This window comes from Vidua macroura, chromosome 3, assembly GCF_024509145.1.
Source record: "Vidua macroura isolate BioBank_ID:100142 chromosome 3, ASM2450914v1, whole genome shotgun sequence".
Classification (NCBI taxonomy): Eukaryota; Metazoa; Chordata; class Aves; order Passeriformes; family Viduidae; genus Vidua; species Vidua macroura.
Window position 1 is genome coordinate 38,107,921 of NC_071573.1, and position 19,040 is coordinate 38,126,960.

The 19,040-nt window shown below is 44.9% G+C and overlaps 1 protein-coding gene across 4 annotated transcripts in view; it reads right to left on the reverse strand.

Annotated features, from left to right (window-relative positions):
- The window catches only part of CCDC85A (coiled-coil domain containing 85A), an 80,472-nt gene that overhangs the window by 3,327 nt on the left and 58,105 nt on the right, over positions 1-19,040 (reverse strand). The window contains exons 4-5 of one of the 4 annotated variants that reach the window (XM_053972679.1): positions 13,832-13,908; positions 4,298-4,417 (exon numbers count right to left, since the gene is read on the reverse strand). The exons of 1 other annotated variant lie outside the window; for it this stretch is intronic. In XM_053972679.1, coding sequence (XP_053828654.1) covers positions 4,298-4,417; positions 13,832-13,908 — 197 coding nt within the window. Of the gene's footprint in view, positions 1-4,297; positions 4,418-13,552; positions 13,647-13,831; positions 13,909-19,040 lie in introns of those variants that run through there. 2 more of the 4 variants (XM_053972681.1, XM_053972680.1) reach the window with 2 other exon arrangements.

Sequence of the window (19,040 nt, forward strand, 5' to 3'; positions counted from 1 at the left end):
TGACACCTCCCACACTGGGTGTCTGTGGCACAGCCAGGCTGGATCTGACTATTCTTTCCAACCTCTGGTTCCTGATTTTCCTAACTTAATACTTTCAAAGTGGAAGATCTCCTGGACAGCTTTTTTGAGAAGGCACATTGCACCTACCCATGACTTTCAACAATTTTTCTTCTCAATAAATATTAAGACAATATTTACCATGCAGCTAATGTTGACACGGTAATAAACCAGGGGGTGACTCTTCCCAAAGTCCCTTATCCCAACTGAATGAATGACCTCTGAATGCTAGGAAGGGACAAACCCATAAAAGAGAGCCCATGTCCTAAGCACAAGTGATGAGTTGGGGTAAAAATGTCACTCAAAATAATTCCAAATTTCAGCAGAAACCTCAGCTAAAGGACAGCTGTGAGGCTTACAATGCAGCCATGGAGATTGCTTTTTAGCTTACTACCAACACAGCAAAGTGCCAGGATGCAGGAATGTCCCTGGAAGCCAGGCAGGAACCTGCATCCAACTGCAGGTGTGACCCATTACATCTGCTGGTTGCAGCAGCATTCCAGCCCTGTGGAACTCCATGAGCAGCAGGAAATACCCCTGGAATTCTCAGCTCCCTGAGCTCTCCTGCCCAGCTACATCCCTAATCCCAACTGGTGTATCCCACCTTCCCTTGGCCTTCCCTTCCCAAGTGAATTGCAAACAAAAGTTCCCAGTAACCTGAGAAAAATCATGAATAACACCCCTCCAGACATTCCTATGCTTTGGAATTACCCCCATGCTCTCTAATACACCATGAACTACCTCTAAACCTGCTGCCTCATGCGGCTACATTCTCAAAAGGCACTATAAGCTTATAAATGCAAAGCAAAACCATTCCCAAATACATTGTTGATGAGGAGGCACCAGTTCTATATGCACATCCTGAGGAGAGAATTCCCACCTCCATTATAGTAATAAAATACCAGCACGATCATATACCACCACAAAATTCCTACAGCATGAATTACACATCCATATTTGCATTTTGCAATATTTTGGTACCAGATTGCATTTTGGTGTCAGTCAACACCACGCTTCAAAATTCTGGAGCTCAAAGTGAAACTTGTCATCGTTCCACTGTTTTCACAGGCAAAATGATGGCATGGCAAATGTTTCCTGTGAAACACCCACAGTGCATCAGGCTGCAGCTAAACACTGAGTTACAGCCTGGCAGGAACTGCAAGGAGAATGCACAAGAAAAGAAACATAATCAGTTCATCACAAATCCCCTGTGCTTTTAACATGAACTGGGTGGGTGTAAGAGAAGACAAAACCAGAAAGAAAATAATCAACTATTTAAAAAGTATAATAATATATCAGTAGTCAAATCAGGCACAGATTATAAAAGTCAGAGGAAAAGGGAGCATTTCAATGCCAGCAGCAGAGCTTTGAATGGCTGGGGAACAAAGGAACAAGGTGGGATACAAGTATATATTTGAGATTTACACAAAGGAAGTGATAAGGTCAAATTGAGCATTTTGGAAGTGGCATTACTTACATCACAAGAATTTTTATGGATTACTATTAAATATGTATAACTTACAAACTGGGGTTTTATCCGTAAATTGTGAAGGAATATCATAGGCAGAAAAATACAAAAGGGCCATTGTTCAGGTGGGGAAACTGAGGCTGTCAGGCTTCATCACACTTGCTAAGTTTTATTCTTATGAAGGATAAATTCAGGTCAGCTGAGTCATACTGTACTTTATCCCAGCTGTATTGTACACATAGATTTTTCTGATCAATACTAACCCATATGTTAACATTACAGTGTTCCTAATGAAACAGTAATTGCATTACAGAAACAGTAATTGACTTAATTTCCATACAAAATCTTCAAGGGCGTACTGTCAGCATTTAAACCAAGATTACTCTGCATCTTCAGGTGTTTCCAGGCTCAATATGGAATATAAAATTAAACACCTTAAACTTACCCTGCAAATTTTTCCAGCTGTCTCAGTGCAAAGCAAATCTGTGTGGAGCACCACAAGTAGTTTGGTCAGATACAAGTGGCCTAGGCATGGGGACACACACATGGCAACTTCTTCCAACCATCCTGCCTGGCAGAGTAGGTCATGGAAGAGCCTTAGCCAACCAGCTGCATGCCAAAGCTCTGCTCTTGTTCCCCACTTCTTCCACCAGAAGGAGAGTCCAGGCAATTGTTTAAATATTTTTTCATTTTTTCAAAGCCAGGAAGACAACAGCAGTATTTTAACAACTCCCTCCTCTATTTTCTAATGGAAATGTCCCTTTAAAACACATTCCTGCTCTTCAGGTTTCTTGCTGTGCACAAGTGGTTGTACTAACAATGAGGTTTTATAACAGAGACTATTTCTTTATTGCAGGAATTCCAAGTTGCCAAATTAGTACAGAAAAGCAGGCTCCTGATGCTGGCTGGTTCTTCCTCCTGCACCTGATTCTGCAGAGTGTGCATTCCCCAGAAAGGCAAGACCAGACCCATGTGTCCACCCTGGGAAACAGCAGAATCTGCTCCCTGACTGGGGATGGGGAAGTCAGGCAGTCTGTGAGCTGACTGCTCACTCTCCATTTGGATACAACACTTCATTTATTTCAATTGCTGCAGTACCTCCTACTGAACTTAAACCTCAGCTTTCACATCATATTGAACTAAACTCTGTGTATTTCTTATCAATCCATTTCAGCAAGCAAAGTATCAGCTGTTGTTCCAATATTTCACTTACACAGACTAGCTGTTATTACAGGTTGTCAAAAGCACCTTGTTAAATGCTCTCTTCAGGGAAGAGCCTTTGCCAAGGGAGATTTTAAGAGAACTACAAAAGGCTTTTTTCCATAATGACACATGATCTCTTGACAAAATTACCCGGCATAGCTTTATTTTCTAGGCAACAGCAGATGAAATATATGGAAGGTGCAGAGAGGACCTGGAGCACTCTGAACCAGGCATTCCTTGGGAGCTGGGAATGTTGTACAAGGGTGAGAACGGTGCATTCCTGGGCAGAGTGCTGCTGGCAGGGACGTGTCTGGGGAGGCCACCGCAGAGGGGACATGCCAGTGAGGGTACCAGGAGAGGGGCTGGGGCACTCTCTGCTGCCTCTCCCCTCTGGATGCCAGGAAAACAGGTGAGTTGGCTGCAAGGAAACACTGCTGTGCCCAGGGGTTGTGTTACAGGAAGGGATCTGATTGCTCTAAGTTGTGCTTGGTTCACTTGCATAAACCCATTTCCTCAGGCTCCACCAAGGAGAAACCAATGTCACCCGGCCTGAGGGGCACAATCGTCCTGTGCAGGAACTCGATGCTCGGATGTCCAGGTAAGTCAACAGCACTGCTGTTTGCTGAACTCAAAACCAGAGCAAATGTCTGCAGAAGTCCCTTCCAGAAAGAGGGCAAACGTCCCCCTCCAAGTATGTCCCTCCAACACCTGTACAGGTGAGGAATAACACCCAATTAACCTAAAGCAGGTTAGAAATGCGTGAAGCACAGGAGAGAAGAGATGCCCAAAGTCCCAAACAACCACAACTGAGACAACACTGGGAGAGAGGAATACACAGCCCTCACTCTGCTCAGCTCTCCCTCAGTTTTATTCCCCTCCAGAAGAGCACGGACACCACTGGTGCCTGTGCTGCAGTGGGATAGTGAACTCAGCCACTTGTTGTCTCAGGTCACCGCATAAACCTTGGAATCTTTAACACTTTCTAAGTTTCTTTGATTGCAACAATTTTACTGCTGACAGAAGGGGGAACTTGAAACTTTACCCCTCTGATTACTGGTGTCAACTGCTGTGTATCGATGTCACACAGGCCTTTGCAATCCAGCTCTCACTTCAGGGTAAAACACATCTGTTCCCAAGGGAGTTTCAACACTGACCTTGGGATTGCAGTCTTGGCTATTTTTAACACAAATATACTGTGTGCCTTGACTTTATCTCTGCATTAAAATCTTTCTCTCAGCACAGGTTACAGGAATACCTTGTAGTCCACTGGAGCACAAACATGCATACTCAATGAAAGACTTCCTTATTCAGCAAAACACCACTTCCAGCCTCAAAGAAAAACTACAAATGTAACACGGCGAGCAGCTACAGCTGGAATCAACATGGCTGAGAGGGCTGAACCCTTCAGGAAACACACAGTCCACAGATGCAATGAGTGACAAACAAAACAACCCCACTCATGACAGTAACATCCCGGTGGTGCCCACAGGGATGTTGCCAGGACAATACACACGTGTTGAGGGACAGACAGGACGTTTTTTATGGACTGTACCAGAGGAGCAGCGTTACCTTCAGAGCATTTACCACTGAGTCAGACTGCTGAGAGGCTGAGCCATGTCCACTGATGTTGGCTGGCTCGTTTGCAGAGCAGTGACTCCCCTCCGCCCCTCCTGGCATCCTAATGGCATCCTTCGCAAAAAATTAAACACTATTTAATACACAAAACCCTTGGTCACTGATTAAAACAGATGTCAGTTATTTATTGCTCTTTTGCAAAAGGCTGAGAAGTACTGAAGGTGTGTGTTACTCCAAAACCCCCCTCTTTCCGTGCCACAGTAACCAAGGGTCACTTGAGGCAGAGTGGGTGGCACTACTTAGTGTCACCCAAACGCTCTGGCCCTCAAGGGCGTCTCCCTGGAAAAATCAGGACATAGTAACAAAATTTCTTATGTGTGTACATCCCCTCTCAGAAGTGCTACAAAGTTTAGCTAGATAATTTCAACCTCAGTGTAAGGTTTTTAGGAGGTCTAATTTTATCTCTGTAATTCTGGAGGTTGTTCCTTCAGCAGAACTCATATTTTTGAACGTTGCTGCGAGGTTTGTGACACAAGCTGAGCGGCAGCCGACCAGGGAAGGAGTCAGGAGCTCCAGGCTGCCAGCTCCCTCCTTCCCTGCCTCCAGCTCCTCCAAGCAAGGGCATGGCCCCCTTGGCCTGACAGATGTCAACTTGTCCCCAGCAGTGACAACCTCAGGGGCTTTGTCCTCCCAGTGGACACCTGGAAGGGCTCTTCAGGACACTGCTAATAAAATGCAAGCTACCTAAACTCTTCCAGCCCAGTCACCTCCAACTTTGCAGGATGTAAAGCATCTCCTGGAGTGAGGTAACCTGAGCAAGCAGGCGGCTCTGGAGGAGTGCTAAAAATACCCTTGCTGCATCCATGGGCAGCAATGTGAGTGCTGCAGCTGCAGGGACCGCCCCAGCCCCACTCCCGAGCTGCTCCCAACCTGCCCTGCTCTTCCCTTTCATTCCTCATGTAGAACTTTGGGTAAAAAAAAAAAAAAAAAAAAAAAAAGAGAAATACAAAGAAGCAAAACGGTTCAAAGACCGAGGGATGAAAATTTCGTCCCTTAAAGAGTAACAAACCCCATAGGAAACACTAAGAAATAATGTAGCAGTAATTCCTGCTGGAATGTGTGGGAAATGCATTTCTGAAGGAAAAATAATGACAGTGCAAAGAGCCTCTGATGAGGATCGGTGCTCCATGTGCAGTCATTTGGCCTGCTGAGCAAGCACATAGCACAGGGCAGAGCTTTTGGGGGCGTCTCTAATCTAAACAATAGGAAAAGATGAAGGTGGGTGTGGGAGAAAAAGGGCACAGAGCGAAGACACAAGGCTGAACTTCACAGATTCAGCCTGCCTGAAAATTCATTGGAAAGTAACCCAGTCCAAAGCAAGTTCCTAATGCTCTTGGGATATGCTAAGGCCACTGTAAGCAATAGTGCAGGCTATAGAGAATGGCCAAGGGGCAGAGAGAACCCTCCCAGCCACCCAACACATCGACTCGACTCCCACAGTCATCTGGACTGGACCTCACATATTTTTAAAAAACCCTAAAAAAAATTAAATATGTTAAAAAGCACCAAACCCGAGAACGCTGCATATGCTAAACCTATAGAGAAGGTACATTAAGCCTGAATCTGAAACCTCATTTCATAGACAAACTTGTCCTCCTGCCAAGCACTGGATCCATGTAATCCATTAGAGTGGGCACTAATGGATCTCATAACCAGGCTGACAACAGCAGCACACACTCGGGGCTGTGCAGGGCAGCATCTTGCAATCCTCCCCAGCAAGGAGCAGGAGCAGTTTGCTGTGACGTATGGAGGGGTTTTAGGACTTACTTTGCTTTGGGAAGGATTTATAGATCTGTTAGTAACTGGCCAGACTTAATGCTGTACTTTGAGAAAGGAAATGAAAGTTGAAGTAAAAGGGGTAATAAAGCAGATTGTAACAAGTCTGGGTTAGGATAAATTCAGTCTGTCAGCTTTGGAGCTTTTACCAGTTAAAGTATTCTGTTTCTTTTGTAACTCCAGAGGCAGAAAAGATTTTGGTCAGTTTTGAATAGAAAATAGAAATATTACCATTAAAATGCAGAGAAAATGAGTACAGACTACACATGTAAAGCCTCCTGAACACAATAAAATCCAAACCTCCTGCAAGTGATGCTGCTCTCAGAGTTCAAGCCTTCCTCCAGGCAGTTGTGTTCCACAGCCTCTTCCCTGCCATATGTAGCACATTTTTGTCTCCTTTCATGAGAATGAACACAATGCTTCAAGCAGCCAGCACATGTTGGTATGAGACTGAAAATTAGTACTTCCCCTGTGGACATCCTTCTCCTTCCTTCCCCTGTCCTTGATAAGAGACATTAAGTTTTCTTTAAAAATTAAGGCAGATTTTGCAGCCCTGAAGGCCCTTCCCCAGCTCAGGGATTTCTCATGCCAGGTGAGGCTAGTCCACTGAGGCAGTAAAGCTTCTGCCTCCCTCGGAGGAAGCTTATTCCAGGGGATGATGGGGGTGCCCAGCCTGAGCATGGGCCCTGTGAGCTGGAGACACTCCAGCACTGCTGTTTGGAGTTCCTGAGGCAGGGAAGCAAAGCAGAAGGAAAAGGCACTTTGCCAAAGCATGGGGCCTTGGGGGACAAGGAACTGAGGTCTGCAGAGCCTCTGGCACAGCTGCTGCTTCCCAGAGAGAGCAGGGATACGTTTCACCTTCCACCAAAAACTGCCCTTGGTGTCCTTGCACTGAGGCTCCTGTCACTGCCCAGCCCTGAGTACAACTGGATCCTGAGTAGGACCTCGAGGATGGGAAGAGAAATCTGCTCCCTTCCTCCTCCTCCCTAGCTCCACATAGCACCTGCATCTAGCCACTGGAAGCATATTCCCTGTGACAGATCTTTTCATTTCTTATCCAGTGACAAACTGTGAAAGTGGATCCAAATCGGACAGGAGGGATGAAGCCATAGCTTTGTAGTGCTGAAAACTCTAGAAACTTTAAAATTATGGAGTAATTGTGAACAAACAGCTCTATAACATCAGCACCTGAGAAATAATTTACTTTTTTGCTCATCTCACACAACCACCCTTCCCTACTGACCCTGGCCAGCCCTTGTGCCCAAGTAGAGCAGTGTGCATGCACATGGCCTCTCCTGAGCCTACAAGGATCTGTGTGCAGGTCATCCCACTGCAGAGAGCAGGTAAAACCCACACTGTGTCCCGTGTATGGCTTCCCACAAGGATCAGAATCCCTGAATGCACAGATCCATTTGCTGTTAGATGTAAATCTACAAAATACCTAATGCCAAAAACGTGACTCTAGTGAATAGAAAGAACAGGAAATCTGACTCAGCCCTGCAATATCACCTAACAAAAAGCCCAGATGAATGGAAATTTAGCATTTCACTCACACTAACTGCAAAATGTTACTACTCAGGCCATTTTCTTACAGCGCCAGAGGCAAACCCTGCACTGTACCTTGGTCAGGGTCAGAATAAATACCCCTGTGTAAAACAGGGCATTTTGTGATGGAGAGAATTAATCACGAGCTTTTCTACTTAAGTCAGTAGAAAGCTTCACTTTTTCAATCTGTATTGTTGAAAAGGACAGTCATGAATGGAAGCCACTGTAGTGCCCAGCCCAGTGTCCAGCTCAGTCCATAGAAGTCCATGTGCCAGCCCCTCCAGAGGTGCCTGGCACACGGGGAGAGCCAGAAAGGGAAAAGCAGTCCATGGCTGCCCCAAGGACACTCACAGTCACATCATCAAAGCTTCCAAGAGACCAGGATTTTCCTGCCTGCTGGGCACTGCTCTGTTCACTCACCATCCAAGCCCTACCTCATTGTGCAGCAGCCTCTTATCCCAGAGGCAAGTGGTTTACTGGGAAGCAGATCCTTCCTGCTGGGTAGTTGCCACACCAGTTCAATCACTACCTGATTTTCAAAGCTTTTTTTCCTGATTTCCCCAGGCCTCAATTTCCCTGTACAGCTCAAAACAAACACAGACCGTGTTTGTCAGCATGTTTCAAACAGGAAGGAGAAAGGAAAACCAGAAAGCAATAACTGCAGCATGTTGCTCTGCTGGATTAATAACCCACTAAAGAAAACAGTGACGTTTTTTAGGGAACATTCCTGTCAATTAAAATACATAATCTTCAAACGCTGCAGTTTTTCACCTGTCCTCAAAGACCTCAGCAGAAACCTGCTGCCAAAATCCACACACTCTCACAGTGGGTTGGAGGCACACTCAGATTTTTGAGTGGCCAAAACCATTGCTGGCACCCCCTCAGAAACAGCCATTTCCAGCAGGCCCTTCAGAAACCTGTTTTGATAATGAACAGGCGAGAGAAAAATGTTCTGCGCTGTGGCAGTTCCAAACCTTGGAGGCCACACATGTAAAATCCAGAAGATTCTACAGAGTCTACTAAAAAATCCTGAGGACAAAGTAATTCCAGACTTTTTGAGTAATAACTGGAAAAAAGCAGTATCTGTCCTCTGAGAGCTGCAACTCTCTGTACACCAAGTTTTTCTTGAATTTGTGTCTTGGTAAGTTGACGCTCATGAGCACATCTTCCCAGCCCTCCCCTGTCAAGCACAATGGACACCCTGAGATAAAGGCTCTGCCCAGAACCTCAGCTGCTGGGAACTGGAGCCCTTTACTAATGGCCTATTAATTTACACTGGGGATGGGAGCACATGAAGGAACTGGGTGGATGGATGCTCTTGATTCACTTTCTTCCAGCAAATATTTGACAACATGATTAGGAAACATCAGTTTGTTCAATGGCTTTTAATTACAGTTTGGTTGAAGGATTCCCTATTCTACATGCTAAGGAAGGCAGGAGACAAACACTATGGGACTGTGAGTGCCACAGATTTTAGGAAAAAAACTCTAACCAAACAGTTCCCATCTCTAATTAGATTTATAATTTAAAAATGTCATGAAAAGGGAAAATAAAAAACACAGACCTCAACGAAAGGTTTCTGAAAGATTTGGAAATGGGTTGAAATAAAATGTTGTCGTGGTTTGACATGGAAAGGCGAAGAAAGAAGGAAATGGAAATGTTGGAAGAGCTTAAAAATAAACTAATGTGTGCCTAAGAGTCACACCTGCCATTTTCCAGTTTAACATACCAGGACTGGAATGGACTAACAAGGATGCAAACCCCTCAAAAAAGGGCCTGAAGCAACAGTGCAAGTGAAATAAATAGAGCAAAAAGAGATGGAAAAGGACCAAAAGCCTTGGAAAGGCAAGAATGAGGAAACAGAGGCAGCAGAGCCCAGGTGAGAGGGAGCAGAAGGGCTTGAGTTGAGCCCAGCACCAGAACTGCCTCCTGGTCCTGTGCTGTGGGAGCCAGGAGCTCACTCCTTGCATCCCAACTCCAGCACCAGTGGCACTTTGTCTGCAGCATCCTGGCAATGTTTTCTCTCTCCTTTACTGAAAGGGAAAGCTGAATTACAAGGACAAAGAGCTGGAAGGGGAAAAGTCTCCTCCTCCTCCCATGAAACAAATAAGAACTGAAGCAATTTAAATTGGGTGACTTGCAAAGTTTGTCTTTTGCAAATGCATTCACTGTCATTATATGACAGATGTCGACATTCCCAGAGCATTTCAGCTCAGCTGATCAGCCCTGAAATATCACCCCTACAAAAACTCAGGGATATCTTCAGCTAATTGATGAGTGGATGCCAGATCCTGCTCTGGCTTCCCCCAGCAGAAGGCACAGAGAGCAGTTATGCACCACAGCAAGTCTGGGAGGACACTCCTCTTTCCTCACTGACATAACAGGGCTGTCACAGCCCAGGGAGCTGCAACTGGGATCTAAATCCATTCTTTGATCCTACATATTTTATTAGCTCTGAGCATCTTCATTACAACTGCATAGGTGTTATGTCCTGGTGTAGTGGACCAGTGTGACAAGATTTGAGTGGTAGGGGAAGATTTAGGGTTTTAGTAACGGGAAGGCTTTAGGGATGGCTTCCCAGTTCTCAGCCCTGCAGCTCAGGGCACAAGAGATACATATTTAAGAAGGAAGAAAAAATGCTCTGTCCACCCTGCACTGCTGATGGGGAGGAGATAGGAGTAAAGCTGAGCCAGGGAAGTAGGGAGAGGTGAGGGGAAGGTGTTTTAAGATTTAGTTTCTATTTCTCATTATCCTACTCTAATTAGAGTGGTAATGAATTAAACTAATTTCTCCAGGCCAAGTCTGTGCTGCCCATGACAGTAACTGGGGAATGATCAGTCCCTGTCCTTATCTCAACCTGTGAGCCTTCTGCTGTGTTTTTCTCCCCTGACCAGCTGAGGAAGGGAGTGATGGAGCAGCTTTGGGGGGCACCTGGCCTCCAGCCAGGGTCAACACGCTGCAGGTGGTTAGAGCACTGCTGATGCTGCATTTTCCCTTTTCAATGTCAGCTGCACAGCCCGATCCCCAGTGGTGCTGAAGTTCCATGTGTGCTTTGAGTCAGCAGAAGGCACTGCCAGAGCTCATGTGCTGCTCCTGCCTCAGCCCCATGGGGAGCTACTCTGGCCTGAACTCCATCCAGCAAACCAGAAACGTTCTTGCTCAAGCCCTGCAGCGCCCAGGCTCTGCTGTCACACAGCCTTGCCCACAGGAGTGTTGGAGGAGCACCGGTGCAAGCTGCTCACCCCTCGGCCTGACCACAGGCACAGGCACAGTCTAGCATTCCCAACAGAAGAACCAGCTGCATACCATAAATCTTGGAAAGTATCTACTTTCTTATTCAGAAGTCCTGTTTGTGACCAGAAACTGAAAGGGTCTGGATCATATCTTGTTATTGGAGAGAAGGAAAACAGAACAACAGCAAAAGAACAGCTCTCACCAAACCTGCAATCTACGGCTCCTTGTAATTTTGAAACCCCCTCCTATGCTCTGAACCACCTTCTCAACCACTGTGCAGCACAGCAAGAGACATTAAAAGGCTTAAGTGAATATTCCCATTTTTATACCTTTTCTATTACCTGATCAAACTAAAATATTGACTCAGTGGTGGTACTGCAATTCCCCTGACAAAGCAGCCCTTCGGTACAGCAGAGAGAGCTGAAACTCAGGTTCCATTTGAACAGCGATGGCAGCACTTAAAACCATTTGCTTTGGAAATGGCCTTGCCACTAAATATTAATAAAACCTTTACATAAGAGGTCTGTGGGGTTTTGAAAAGAAAACAAATACATATGGAGGGAGACAAGCAAAGGAAAAGAAACTGGAAAAGAACCACATTTAAGTGACAGAGGAACAGAATGATTTGTCTGGAGAGGTGTCAACAAATGTGTCAGTGCATTTCCGTGAGTGACACATAAGCAGAAAAGGGGGAGAAGAAAGGATCTTGAAAGCAGAGAGGGAAAAAAAGAAAAGTGTGGCAGGAGGAGAGAAAAAAGCCTGAGACAAGGCCAGGGCTCTTCAGCAGAGACAGCAGAGGTGTCACACTCATGACTGTGAGTTCTCACCTCCCTCCTAAGTGCAATCCTGCAATTGCCAAACCCTCCCAGTGCTCCAGCACCCCATCAGAGAGTGACTATCCAAAAAGCAAAAGGCATCGCTCACAGAGGCAGTCCTGAGATTTTAAGGCAGGACATTGTAACTTAGTAAGGGCCGTGCCAAAAACCTTCATCAGTTGCAGAGCTTGTTGTAGATTTTCAGTTTATTTGTCAAAAGCACTTGGCTTGGCTTCATGCCCAACAAACTCCCATTCCTCCCATTAAATGGAATGAGTTCATGCATTTCCATCCTGCATCCTTGTCTTTGTGACAGGGCCTGATCACCACTGAGGTGAGCACATTCTAGGTGGGACCCAGAGGAATAACAAACCCCCAAAACAAACTCAGGCAATTGTAACACCGAGGTGATGAGAGCAAAGTTAGAATAAGCTCGGTGTTTACACTTCCTTCCTCTCCCCAAAGCCATGACTTCAACCAGGAGGAAGAGTAAAATATGCCAGGAAATGTGAACTCTTGCCACTCATTAAGTCTTACAATGAAGGACCCAGAGATATGAGGAGATTTTTCAGAACTCTACCACAGATCCTTGTGCCAACAGAACCACACATAAGACAAACTGACCTGGCTATTTGAAAACAAAAAGTAGTTGCTAGGCTTCCTCACCTCACTCTTCCCCTTCAAAACCCTACCCCCAGCATATTTTGTTTCAATGGTTTTTGCAAGAGCTACAGGCTTAGGTGCCAGGCCATTTTTACAGGGACTATTCTCTTGTTTGGCACCCCAGTCAAGGTATTTTCACTGAACCCAATGCACACAGGGTGGGTGTTCCAGGCTTTCGTAAGATTTGGGAATGCTTTTTGTGGGTTCTGCCTCAGCACCTCAAACCCAGACAAATCAAACATAAAACACATGGACACATCTAAAGATTTGGCCCAAGAAGAATGTTATGCACAATTTACATCCCACTGTTGTTCCAGACCCAAGACAAACCACACAGAATTTTTGGGTGGGTTTGTTAACATTTCCCCTGAACTCCATTATTGAAAAGAAAATAATATTTGTTATCACTGAGGATCAACCTTTGTCTTTCCTACTAAAAATTGTTTACATGTTAATGAGCAGACATTTCTTGCTGTCCTTCTCTTCCAGATCCAAAATTTAGGGTAGAGAGAAGCAAAGTGCCCAAGGTCACCAAGCAAAGAGTTGTAGAGGCCCTTCCAACTGCCATATGAAAAGTGTGGGGAAAAGCCACCACAATTTGCTTAAAATCTGCTTTAGGAAAAGAGCAATAAATCTGAGCCAGCGGATTTTACTTCTTACTACATCACTGTTACCTTGGATTTTACAGTCAAACAATGGTACTAAGTCCAACAAAATGTACTTTTCTTCGTCAGACCAAAGACTAGTGTTTAATTTAAACAAAATCCAACTTCTTTTCTTTTCCAGTAGGCAACTTCATTTGAAGATCTGATGGGTTTTTATAAGGATTATTTAATGAAATATAATAGAAATACATTTTAGTAGGTATGTGTATATATGAAGATTACAAGTGTCTTTGATTTATTTGTACCAGACTTTTAAATTTTTCATTCTTGTAAACATGTTAGGAAAACTTTTAACATCATATTTGCTTATTTATTCAATTGATTTTCAGCCTTGCATTAATGTAGCTAATATAGTCCTTAAAGTATAAAAATACTATAATCCAATTATTACTTATAATGTTTGTACTTTTAGAGCAAATTATTTTGGTTAACTATAAAAAGTAGTTGATATTTTAACAAGAACCACTTGGAATAAAACCAGAATGCAAAGGGTCAGTTCACTGTGATTCCCAACCCATTAATTAATTAATTAATTAATTAGAAGTAGCAGTTTCCAGGAAATTTTTCTTAACAAGGTATCACAGCCTGCAAAGGAAAAAAATAATGAAAGCATTGTCACAGCCTTAAACAAATCCCCTACTCAAACACAGCACAATGAGCAAACAGATGTGAGAGCGAGAGCCTTTGGTTATCTGAGTGTTCAAATGCAGGAAGGACAAGGGCTGCTGGTCCCTCTGCAGCCCGGGCGCTCCTGCGGGGCTGGCACCCACCTGGGGCAGCATGCGATTTTCCTCCTCCAGCTGTCTTACTCTGGCCTCCAGCTGCCTAACATAGGACAAGGTTGATTCTAAAAAATCAAACAGAAAAAAACTTGTATTATCCACAGAGATCTGCTTGTGTTTACCAGTGCCAGAGCCTGTGCCACATTCTCACTTGTACTCACAGCAGACCACCTCTCTCAAATATCCATGGAACATCCCACTCCGCTCCTCTCAGGGCAGAGCAAACAACACTGATCCTGAAACTGATCAATTCATTGTTGCTTGTGATTCTGCACCTTAAGGTGGTCCTTTCTCAGACCCAAGGAATCTCACAGAAAGACAACACAGGATTGAGTTCTTCCAACCCATCCCCACCTGGAAACACTCCACACGGATAATGTATTATCCCACCAGGTCAGCACTGTGGAGCCCAGGGAGAGCAGACAGTGCTGTGCAGGCAGCCGGGGTCAGAGGCAGCCCTCACACAGTCCCAGGGCTCTGGGGCACGCATAGCCTCCCCAGGCAGCACTGCAGCTCATGGGCTCCACCCCAGCTCCTGCCAGGCCGTGCTGCCACAGCTGGGGCTGGGCTGGGCTGGGAAGCAGCTGTGTGTCCCCAGGCAGGGAGGTTCCCAGCTCGTTGACAGCAGGACCAGCCGGGGCACAGTGCAGCTCTCGGCGTGTCCTCCTCTCCCCCACATGCCAGGGACATGCTCCCACTGCCCTGCTCTGCCCTCAGAACTGCACAAAGAGCAAACCCTGCTTGCTTTGCTCACCAGGCACTCACTGACCTCCACAGGGGCAACCTTTGGCGCATTGTGAAGAATATGAGTCACTTCCAGTCCGCTCCCGACAACTTGACATAAGAAGAGATCCCTGATCCAGCACTAAAAGCACCCACAAGCTTTACCATCAGACATTTCTTCGGTCACTTAGAAGTGCTGCTCTCAAAGTCCTGGATCTAAGAGAGAGACATGTCTAGGAATGTAGCACTCAAGTGTAAGAAAAAAGGTGCAGAAAAACTGCTGCGACTCTTGCACCTCTTTGTATGTAGGTGGAATTCTGTGTGTACTCAGACTCCTGACTCAGTGATCCACTCAACTTCCTCTGAGATGTCAATTCCCATCACACATTTCTACTCACATTGCCATGTAATTAGCAAAATTGATGATTGATGGTATGGAATCCATGGGTATCGGGGCAGTGCTGACGGCTGATACAGCCCTTCAAAGCTGCATTGACAGCACAGCTGTTCCCTGGTTTAAATTGGCAGATGAATTTGGGCATGAATTTCCTCTGATAGCTCAACACTACTGCAGCCTGCCCATAAAATAAGGGCAATAAGGCGTCACTTACTGCTCTTACATGACTGCAATAGGCTAAAATATACATGGGAATTTACACAACATGAAGACAACAAACAGTAATTTGTCAAAGATTATTAATGCCCAGCCAGGCACTGGATTAAAAATAGCCTTGTGCAATAAAAGAGGAAGAGGTAATCTGAGGTTCTGCGTGCTCTGCTGCGTGAGGATTTTCATAGTTGGTGATGGGTGCATCTCTGGAGAGCTGCTGAGCCCGGCTCAGATGAGCACTTAGGAGATGAACAGCTCATTCAATTAACTTCCTATGACAGGGATCCTCCCACCAAATCAGCTCCTTCCCAGCACAGGCACTCCTGGGAAGAACTGCGGGAGCTCCCTCACCATCACAGCTGTTAGCACAGGCAACAGCCCCCAGCACATCCCAACCCCTCCCTCTGCTATTTTCTATGTGAGATGGTTCCTGAGCACCCATCCTGTCAGAGAGGCTGGATCAGGAGCTCCCTCTGGCACTGGCCAGCTCTAAATTCCTTGGTTACAAGTTCACTGATGTGTCAGTGTGGGTTTGGACTTCATGCTCGAGTCCAACTTCCCAGCTGTGCCCACCAATTCCCTCCATGTGAACTCCCCTCTGGATTCTCTTCAGCTCCAGGCCTTTTGTGATTTCCTGGCTGAGCATTCCTTATCTCCTCAGACAACACACACCTCTTGGCAACATCTGCCTCTTATTAGTTTTATTCTTTCACTCATCTGTTGGGAGTCCAGAGCAGAGATCCCGGCTGCTTCAAATCACAAAACTCTGCCTCAGTTTTCAATTTCCCGATGCCAGCTCCTATCAGCTGAGGATTTAGTATGGAATCTCTGTGCCTCTTAACCCTTCCAAAGTGTGAAACAGTTACTTAAATCTCCTCTTGTAGTCTGATTAAAAGGGAAAATTAGGTCATCTACCAAAGGCTTGAGCAAGCAAATCCTAATGTATGTGAGTCTTCTTGACACATAGAATAGACACATACATATTTCAGGATCTGGTAATATATTTATGCTGGGATGTTATGAGCTTAGAGGAAAAATGAGAGGAAAAAAAGTCGGTCAAGGACATAGCAGATGGAGAAATTGAAAATACATGGAATGAAACACTGTCCACAAACTTTTAAAAAACCCAACCAAACAAAAGTTGCACTAAAAGCGTTTATGAGAAGACCTGTATGATCCATCTCTTCTGCCCTGGAACAACCTGTGCAAACAGGACAGCCACTGGCTCATGCCATTACTGCCAGATTTGACCCCTGTGGGCCCCTTGGTTACAAGATTTCCACTCCTTCCCATCTTCCTTTGTGAGGCATTGCTAAGGATGTAACAATTTGGGAAAATTCCCATTCTCAGGAATGGGTTACCACCAAATGAGCTTCCCTCCTTGAGATTCCTGTGCTCTTAACATCATTGAGAACATGATCAACATGCGGTGCTTCATTCTAGGGCTGAAATAAAACTGTTTTCTAAACTATTAGAGACACAGAAATATCTTGCTCTTAGGGAAATTCAGCGACAATTCACCCTCTCTCCACATCTGTCACTCTAACATGTTGTAAGAGAACATCAATATTTACATAGCTGATCTCTTATTCTTTTGAGATCCACACTCTTGAAGCAAGGAGATATTTTGAGGTTATGTCAAACTTTACCAGACACTTACATTGCTGCCAAAAGCATATCTGTGCATTGGCTTTACCCATTTTTATATGACTGTGCCTGGCCTCAGACCAGCAAGGAATTAATAATATTCTTTATACCAGATTATCCTCAGCTGTTTTAGAATGGGTGAGGATGTCATGCCAAACTCTGATATTTTTCTTTTTCTTTCTGCTTTCTGGGTTTGTTTCAGGTTTTGTTGGTTTTTTTGGGGGGGGTTGTTTGTTTTTGTTTGTTTGTTTTGAGGCTTACAACTCACAGGCAGCTGTGGGACTGAGAACATCTTTAAGTCTGAGATCCTCTATACACTTATTAGACCCCTGGAAAAGGGATGAGAACTCCACAGAAGGCAAAACCCCAGAGGTTCAACCTACGTTTCTGCTGGTCATAGGAGCTGGAGTAACAAGTTCAGTACAGCAGGTAGAAGGGATTTTATCCAACAGAGGAGTATCTCAGGGAAAGACAGAATGGGAGACCCAAGAGCTGGACAGAAGGCTGCTCTGAGGTAGTCCTCACATCCTCATGGCCAGAAAATGGAAAAACATGATTTGGTGATAATGCAAAATTCACCTGGATTCTGTTACCAGCAGCACTTCCTGCTTTGGTATTCATGTTCCTAAAGGAGGTCTCCAGAATTCTTGGGAGCCACATCCCAAGGCACATTTATAAACACTGAAGGTATAAATGAGGGAAACTGCCAAAAAGTTACCTGGGAAAAGGATTCAGCACATTGGGTATAGGGATACTTTGATGTGTGGCAACAAGAGTTTGGTTGAGGTACATCCAACTTCAACAAACTCCATTTGTTATGCTGCTCTTCCACAGCCACAGAATTCATTAGGATGGAAAAGACCTTTGAGATTCCTACACTGTGCTGGCAGGTATTTAATAATTGCACATCAAATCAGATTTTGGTCATTCAAATCCACACCCAGCACACTGCAATGACAACTAAATAATCTTTCAATAAATGGGAAATGAAAACCAAGGTTGTGCAAGGGGTACTCTAAACCCTCCTGTAACTACCTGGCAGCTCCACACATTTAGGAAAGGGTTTCTCTGCTAACTGGGGAACAGAGTCAGTGACATGCAAACCATCTCCCTGTCCTAGAATTCCTAGTCATCTGATTTAATTGCCCCAATATTAATATTCATGACTGAGACATGCTATCACTGCAATCTATCCCCTTTCAGCTACCTTGTTTGGATATAAAAAAATTAAAATGGCACTGTTGGATTTACACTCTCAGCAATTTACACCCCTTGCACTCAGAGCTGGCGGTGGCAGTGTCCACCTCCCCAGGGCAGGATCAGAAAACCTCCCAAGGTCATTTTTAGCCCTGTCTCCTGTGATTTTCTATTAGGGCTGCACATCTTACATAACATCCCTTACTGAAGAAGTGCTGGAGAACTTCTTGTTAGAGTGCAGCCAAATTCCCCCGCAATGCAGCCAAGGCAGGATTTTATTAAGCTCACCAGAATGTGTAGGAGCTATTTGTAACAAAGACACATACTCCCAGGAAGTTTTGGGACAGTGAGCACCATGGCACTAAGACAGGGTTTGCATTTCTCAGTCTTGCTGTTATCTGAAATTCTCCAGCCCCAAGCTCAGATTCCTTGTGATTATGGATCCAGCAATTCTTAACTTCTCCCAGTAATTAAAAATATCATTAACTAAGCTGAGCTAGTTCACCAAGTGTGTCAAAACTGAATTCTAGCAAAGGGAAAAGCTGGCACATGCTGGTTTCAAATATCCAGGATGCAGTGGCAGCCTGACACTTCTCAGGCATCATGTGCCATGTTTCCCCTTTTCAGCACACATTACACACAGACAGGTGCTAATTACCTTATTTCTGTAATCAGAGAATTTTATTCAGATTTCACAAAAAATAATGTGTTTTCTAGGTGCACCAACTTTTAATCACAGATTAACTATTTATTAGAAGAAAGCATACTCTCCTTATCTTAAGGTACCCTTTGCCATGCCTTTACCAATTCAGTGATGGGGTCTGACTCAGATTCCAAGGCGTTTGCATTTGCCTGGATTTAGGTGCCACTGTGGATCAGGCAGTTTAGTGAGCACGTCTGGGCTGACTGTGCACACACATCCCTGTGGTGAAGCTCTCCCAAGGCTTTCCTTCTTCCCGAGGTCACCAAGGAATGCCCAGGTAACCCAAATGCTGCCTGTGACACAACTTACTAGAAATG